We start from the raw sequence: 7,803 nt of genomic DNA on the forward strand, positions 1-7,803 counted from the left end.
CTCAATAAAGCTAGTAAGGGAAGGATCAGATTCTGACTCCAAAGCTCTTGCTTATTCCACTTTGTCATCTTGATTTCCCGGGTGAGATTTTTTTCTTTTTTCTTTCGAGTGCAGTTCTATCAGTGTTGGTATAAAAGTTTTGGTGTGATAGAATACATGCACGAGGACACATGAATATTTCAAGGAGATCTGCAAAGCCAAGTTGCTGGGGTTTGCCTTGGTTTAAAGCCATACTTCAAGCCAACCCAGTGCAAAACTTGAAAAGAAAAAGTCGTGGTGAACATTTATGGCTCAAATTGTGATTTCATTTAGAAAGTAATAATACATACTCCATACTTATCTTTTGGAAAGGGAGACTGCTCTCCCACTGATGCCCCCCACTAAGCTCCTCCCTTTCTCTACACACCTGAGCACATGAACCTGTTAGTTCCCTCAAGTAAGTCACTTAGGAAGGGATTATGATTTTTTTTTTTAACCCGACCACATGAGAAAGCCCACGAGCACACACAAACACAAAAGTGCCAGTATGCTTTTACAATGAAAGCAATGCCTGTGCTCTAAACATAACAGGGAATTTTAGGATGATTTCCCTTAAGTGTCAGCTTAAGTTTTCCTTGAGAGTTTAGCCCACATCAAGAAGTTGGCTTTTGATTGTTTATTCTGAAAGAGGCAGCTGGCCACAGGGCTGCCTGTGATGCCTTTACCACAATTTGCTTTTGTTTTTCCCTCTTGACAATTACCTCATGACTCAACCACTCACTGGTCCATGTAGAGGAATCCCGTGGAGATGAAAACACACTTGTTTAGATAAAATATTTACGAAGAAGCCCTAAAATGTCACTGAAGTAATGCAAATTAAATCTTCACATATTGTGCATCCAATATGCCACTCATTCCTTAGAAGACGCTCTAGTTCCTGATTGCAATTAACATTAATTTTTAAAAATTAATCCCATCGTGCATAGTCACACCAATGTCTATTCATAAAAATCCAGTGTTTTAAGGATGATTTTTCACTTGACTATCTCTGAAAATCTGAATTAAGGTTAAAGTTTAATCTCAATGATTCTGTTGGAGACTTTTCCTTAGGGACTGCATTTAATTATTATTTTACATGTACACCTTTTTATAAGTTATTTCATTCTAAATCAATATAAGGTGACACTAGTGACGGTTCCACATTCTGGCCTTTCAATGAAATTCTTTGGACATGATTTTCTCAATTTGTTCTTTTTTTTCCCCAAATTGAGTGGATATAATAGATTCTCATGATATTTTTATATAGAGTCCTTCAAATAAAAATTGGGGGTAATATTGTCAAAAGAAAGTTAAGAATCACTTAGTTGATTTGGGTGATGACTGTACAAGGTAACAGTCAAGGCCCCCGACTTGATACCATCTTTCCTAATTTTGCAAAAAAGAAATGTGAGCTGAGCTGAGAAGAGTTAGGTGGGTTCATCCTTCACTTATTGGCCTCAACAGTTGTCTTCCACCTGGTACACATTACAACCAAGAGAGGAACTTATATAAAAATATACCGATAGCAGGCCCCACCCCCAGCGATTCCAATTTAATTGGTCAGGATAGAGCTCAGCCATTGGTAGTTTCTTGTTTGTTTTATTTTTGTTTGTTTGTTTTTCAGAGCTCCCTAAATGTTTCTAATATGCAACCAAGGTTGAAAACCAGTCTAGAGAAAGCTTCTCCTGACTAGGGTTAACATCTACTTAGAAAGAGGGGTCATCAGTGATGTGTCGTAAGGAGGGGTCATCAGTGATGTGTCGTAAAGCTCTATTTGACACCCTGACCAAGCGAACAACCTCTAGTTCACCAGAAAATGAAGAAAAAAATCCCTAGAAATACAAAGCTGGAATGTCAATGGAAAACCAGTATCCTGAATAAAAGAATTCATGACCAAGATACTGAGCAATGTCCATCGACAGATGAAAGGATAAAGAAGATGTGATATATTATATATATATATATATATATATATAGTGGAATGCCACTCATTCATAAAAAAGAATGAAATAATGCCTTTTGCAGCAACATGGATGGACCTAGAGAATATTATACTAACTGAAGTAAGTCAGAAAGAGAAAGACAAGTATCATATAATATCACTTCTATGTGGGATTTTTTAAAAAGATACAAATGAATTTATTTATGAAACAGAAATAGACTCACAGACACAGACATAGAAAACAAACTTATGGTAACCAAAGAGGGAGGAATAAATTAGGAGTTTGGGATTAACAGATATACACTATTATATATAAAGATAGACAAACACAGGGACCTACTGTATAGCACAGGGAACTATATTCAGTATCTTGTAATAACCTAGAATGGAAAATAATCTGAAAAAGAATATATTGGGGTGTGTGTGTGTATAAAACTAAATCACTTTGCTGTACACCTAAAACTAACGCAACATTGTAAATCAACGATACTTCAATTTTAAAAAGTAAAAATAAAAATATTGAGCAAAATCTGTATAACTGCATAGAATTTAACCTACACTTAGAGATTAAATCCATTATAGAAAAACAGAACAGAGAAAGGACATCTAAATGAAAAAAAAAAAACTAGGAAATTTTCATTGACAACAACTCCTAGATTCTTAGTATATGTGATGTGTTTACCTAGAAGCTACTTTGACTTAAGCTCAACTCTTTTTCTTAAATGGAACCCATGGCCTTGGGCTAGTTTAGCTCTCTGCAGTTCGATTTATTCAGATATACCAATCTCTTTTGGCAATGCTTCTCAAACGTTAATGTGCCAATGAATCACCTGAGGATCCTGTTAAGACACAGATTCACATCGGTAGGTCTGGCACACAGTCGAACACTTTGAGCAGCGAGGTCTTAGAAGATGTTAAGAGGATTAAAGGAAACGACCTACATAAAGTGCTTGGCACAGATGTGGTTGGCACCCTTCAGAAGAAAAGACTTACAAGGAAAATAATAAAACATGGTTAAAACCTAGAAACCATTCGATCCAATCTTCTTTTCTTTTCCAGATGTGGAAACGAAAGGATGAGAAAAGTTACAATCGCTACCCCCTAACAGCCAAATGGAGAAGAGACGAATTCTTTTTTGACTACAATAAGTATAATCGAGATCAACAAATAGAAGTTAAATTGAGCTTTTCATTCCACGCAAGGAAAGACCTTTTAATAACTGCTGTCCTACAATCAACTGGCCCTCTTGAGGAGAGAGAGTGAAGTCCCCAGTTACAAAGTATGAGCATTTTCCAGTTGATAACATTAAAGAAGACTTCCATACTTCAGGTCCCTGTTGAACTTAGAGACATCGCACATCTAATATGTACACACACCAAAAAATCTTTAATAAAACAAAAAAAATTTTAATAAAACAAAAACTTCCTTATTTTCCTCCCCACTCCAACTCTGCTCCTCCTTAAGTCTTACCCTATGCAGTAAATGGAGTTGCTTAGGTCAAAAAGCCTTGGGGGACTTCCCTGGTGGCGCAGTGGTTGAGAGTCCGCCTGCCGATGCAGGGGACACGGGTTCGTGCCCTGGTCTGGGAAGATCCCACATGCCGCGGAGCGGCTGGGCCCGTGAGCCGTGGCCGCTGAGCCTGCGCGCCCGGAGCCTGTGCTCCACAACGGGAGAGGCCACAACAGTGAGAGGCCCGCGTACGGCAAAAAAAAAAAAAAAAACCCTTGGGGTCACCCTTAACTCCTCTTCTCTCACCACTCACCTCCATTCCATCAACAAATCCTAGTGCTGTATCTTCAAACTGATGTCCACTATCCCCTTTGTCTGGGTTACTAGAGTAATCCTGCTAACAAGTTTCCCTGTCTTCACTCTTGAACTTCAACAGCATTTTCTCAACACAGCAGCCAGAGAGCTGCCACTTCTCTGTTAAAACCCTTCTCGTTCAGAGTAAAAACCAAAGTCCTTATAATGGTTTAGAAGGTCATACATGATCTTCCCCCTCCAACCGTTAACCGTATTTCTTGTCATTCTCTATCTTATTCACTCTGCACGAGTCACGCTGGAACTCAACTTATTCCTTGCATCCCATCAAGGACGCTCCTATCTCCTGATCTTTGCACTTGCTCTTCCCTCTGCTGTGAAGGCTATTCGCTGAGATTCACGAGTTTATGCCGGACATTGCCAATATATGAAACAACATAATGACACCTAACAGAAGGATTCTAATTGCTCTCTATGGAAAAGTGCTCACCCTCAGCTTAAAGATCCACAATTTTACTTTCCATAGTTGGTACAGATGAAGGACTGGGTGAGGTATTCCAGTTCCAATTTACGACTTAGCCTCATCACATTCTCTCTCAATACCAAGTTAGGGAACACTAAGGACTGTACTCCTACCTCAGAGCACTGCAACTACCTGGGCAAAGAATAACCTTTCTGATGGCCCACTGATGTGTGACCCAGGCTTATCCCACCACTGAAAAAATGAACAATCATCCTAGATGTGGTATCACTCCGCTGTCCATAGGGAATTATATCTGGTTTCTCCTTTCAAAACCAAAGTTCCTCAGTTGAGCTTGAGAAAACCTAGCTACCGCTGGGTAGCCAGGGATGAACAATGGGCAGAAAAAGCTGAAACATGGCATTCATGTGGGTTCCTTTACAGAAAAGGAAGTCACGCATTTACAGAGACGACTCTCTCTAGGGACCCACGTGCTAGGGCTGCTGCTGGGCATGGTTGTGCCGGGTCCCACTACACTGCAGCAGCGGCGCCATTCACAGCTTTGGGCAGTGCAGCTACTCCAACCACTCAGCTTTTAGGGCTCGGAAGTTAAAGGCACTCTTGGCTTGGGCAACCAAACAGCTTTACAGGGATGCAGACAAATGCATCTGATGTAAGAGTTAATGTGGGCAAGGAGAGGAAGGAGGGAGATGAAGAGAGATGCTGGCCTGAGTTGCACTGCCCTGGAAGAGAGGGTACACTTTGGATGTGGGCTGCAGCCTCAGTTCCTCTGACCTTGCACTCACGGTCCCCCTCCCCACGCCTGCCTCGTGAACAGGCTACTTCCTGACCCAAATCAAAGATCACGAGGGTCATGGGGCTACCTCAAAGCCACTGTGCCCTAGTTTAAGAAAGCAGAGCAGTGCTTTCAGGAACTCAGAGAGCAGCACGGCATACTCTTTATCTGTGGCTATTTCTCAGCCAAGGAATCAGATGTGTCTTTTGTAAGGAGTCTTCTCTGTGATTCTTCCTCAGGGCTTCCCAGCGCAGGGGCTGAGGGAAACTTTAGAACATGGGATCTAGCTCGAATATTAAGAGGAGCAGAGGCACAAAATCAGCCAAAAAGATGTGGAGTGTTAAACATGCAACTCGGCGAGAGGCCTCGTCCATCTTCTCTTGTAAAGCCAAAGAGGACCGCTCATGTGCGGTAACAGTGGGAACTCCTGGCACAGTCAACAGGCAAAGAAGCGGCACGTTTCAACACTAACACTTCCTTTGGGTGAACCAAGCTAGTTTATTTCTTGTTCCTGCTGCTTAAGGACAGAACTTTCCCCAGTGAGGACACCATCCTGGGCCCCCAGTTCATGAACCAAGTGCTCTTATTCCTGTCTGCAGCCTGCGCAGCACATCAGTCCAGCAAGGAGGCGCACAAAGGCTGGGCATTAAACCTCTGGGGAAATCATTTGAAATCAACAATATTTCTTGACTTAATTCTCCACTTTGAAGTAACACATTAGTGATCATCCCATAAACTTAATTAATGTAACCACAGACAATGCGGAGCAATAATCTTTCTTTTACCAAAAAAAGCCTTTGAGTAGGGAAAATTTGATATAAACTTTTATTAGATGACTTCTCTTCACCCCACAGACCCATTTTGGATATACTATCAAGGAAATGCTATTGAAGTCAGGCTCAGTGTATACCTCTTTATGAATCAAATAATTCTCTAATTTATCCTTGGGTAAATGAATTTTTATATAATGGATTGGCTTAAAATGAGGTAAATTCATACTGGATACTTTGCACACCAACAGCTCATTTCCAATATTTATACACAGGAATATCAGGGAAAGGGCCCTTTTCTTACCCCATCTTTAACAATCCAACCACAATATGCTTTTTTTTTAGTACTCAGGTTGAGAGACTATTCGAGAAAATGATTCCTCATGGTGAGAAGAATCTCAAGTAAACATTTGGAAGGAATGTGTCTTTCAGTAACCAGCAGTGGATGAGAAGATGTGGGAGACCCAGGACCCTTGGGGAAGGCAAACGGCTCCACTAAAACTCCCTCTTCCAACCGTAACTGGTCAAAGGCGAAAATAAATGAACTTTCCAAAGTTAGGAGCTTCGAAACTTTCACTAGGAATAACTGTAGGTGCACAAGCCATGACCCGTGAGCCCATTGACCTTCGTGTGCCCGGTGGCGGAATCTGGTTGAGCCGGGAGCCCAGGCCCAGGCCGCCTCCACGCCGAGAGACCCGGAGGGAACGGGTTCAGGCCCGGCTGCCCAGGACCCGGAGCTCTCAGTCCCCGGCCCAACGTCGGCTCCCGCCCCGCCCTTCTCACCCCAGACCAAGGACAGGAAATGGGCAATCCGGGAAGAGGATGCGGAGCGCCCGGTGGGATTCAACCGCAGCCCGGGGCCGTCCCCAACTCCCAACTTCCCAGAGTTTCCTCTGGCCTCGTCCCCCTTCCCATGGCTCGCGAGAGCGCCGCGGCCTCTCCTCGCCCGGAGCGCAGAGCCCGGGAAGTGGAGCTCGGAGCTCGGGAGCCGCCCCCAGGAGCCCCGGTGACAGAAGCGCAGGTGACGGGCGTGGTGCCTCCAACCCCGCGCCAGCCCACCCGGACCCGGCCTCCATGCAGCAGCCTCCGCCGGGGTCCCTGTCCGGGTTCAGCATCAGGCCACCGTGCGCTAGTTCCTGGTGCCCTCCCCTAGCTCGGTGGTCACCCGCCCTCCTCCCTCCAGTCCGTGTCGTTCTCCTGCCTCAGGGCCCGGTGCGGCCGCAACGCCCAGCCCGGGGCCCTCCGGTCGCGCCCGGCAGCGGCGGCGATACTCACCTGGGTCTCGGAGCCGGGGTCTGGCGCGGTCCCGCAGGTGGTAGATGAAATCCTGGCAGCTGTCGTGCTCCAGGGCCCCGCGGGCACAGAGCTCGGCCAGCAGCTGCAGCGCCTGGTGACAGAGCGCGTCCCTGGCCCCGGGCATCGCCCCCCCGCATCCTCGGACCGAGCCCGGCAGGCGGGCGCGGGAGACAACCCTCCGCCTGCCAGCTCAGAGCCGCCGCCTCCGGGCCGTCCGCGCTCGCCGCCAGGGACCCGCCGAGAAACGGCCCGAGCCCAAGCCCCAGCCCCAGCCGGCCCGGCCTCCCACCGGTTGCATGCAGCTCTTGGCCAGCCGGTCAGTCGGGCTTTCTTTCTCTCCCGCCCTGCCCCTCCGTCCCTCCCCCGGCAAGGAGGAGAGGCGGCGCCGCACAGCCCAACGCGCCTCTTTCCTAGCGCTCCGCCCGCCCCTCGTGGCCGCCGCGGGGCGGGGCGGGTCAGGGGTGCGCGCCAAGGGGTAGGATCCCGGCGGCCCCTGCCTGAGCGCCGGCGGGGGAAGGGGGGCGCTCGCGGGCTCCTAGAGGAGCGCGGGACTCGGCTCGGGACCTCGTGCTCAGGGCGACCACGCCCAGGTTTGGAGAGTGTGTGCGGGTGCGCGCCCTGTCCCGATGCAAACCCATACCCTCTCCCACCGCCCCTCGCCGCGGGAGTCCAAAACATGTTCTTGGGTGCGTTGAGCGAAACGTGCAGTCTGAACCACACCCGCCAGATCTGGAGAACCGAGTCCCGGCTTTGAACTTGA

The 7,803-nt window shown here is 46.8% G+C and overlaps 1 protein-coding gene across 1 annotated transcript in view; it reads right to left on the reverse strand.

Moving 5' to 3' along the window:
• The window catches only part of SYT9 (synaptotagmin 9), a 137,957-nt gene extending 130,790 nt beyond the window's left edge, over positions 1-7,167 (reverse strand). Inside the window, exon 1 of the mRNA XM_024757027.1 lies at positions 7,023-7,167. Within this exon, the coding sequence (XP_024612795.1) occupies positions 7,023-7,167 (145 nt within the window). The remainder of the gene's footprint in view (positions 1-7,022) is intronic.
• Between the last annotated feature and the right edge of the window lie 636 nt (positions 7,168-7,803).

The sequence above is a fragment of the Neophocaena asiaeorientalis genome, unplaced genomic scaffold, assembly GCF_003031525.2.
Source record: "Neophocaena asiaeorientalis asiaeorientalis breed wild unplaced genomic scaffold, Neophocaena_asiaeorientalis_V1.1 scaffold504, whole genome shotgun sequence".
Classification (NCBI taxonomy): Eukaryota; Metazoa; Chordata; class Mammalia; order Artiodactyla; family Phocoenidae; genus Neophocaena; species Neophocaena asiaeorientalis.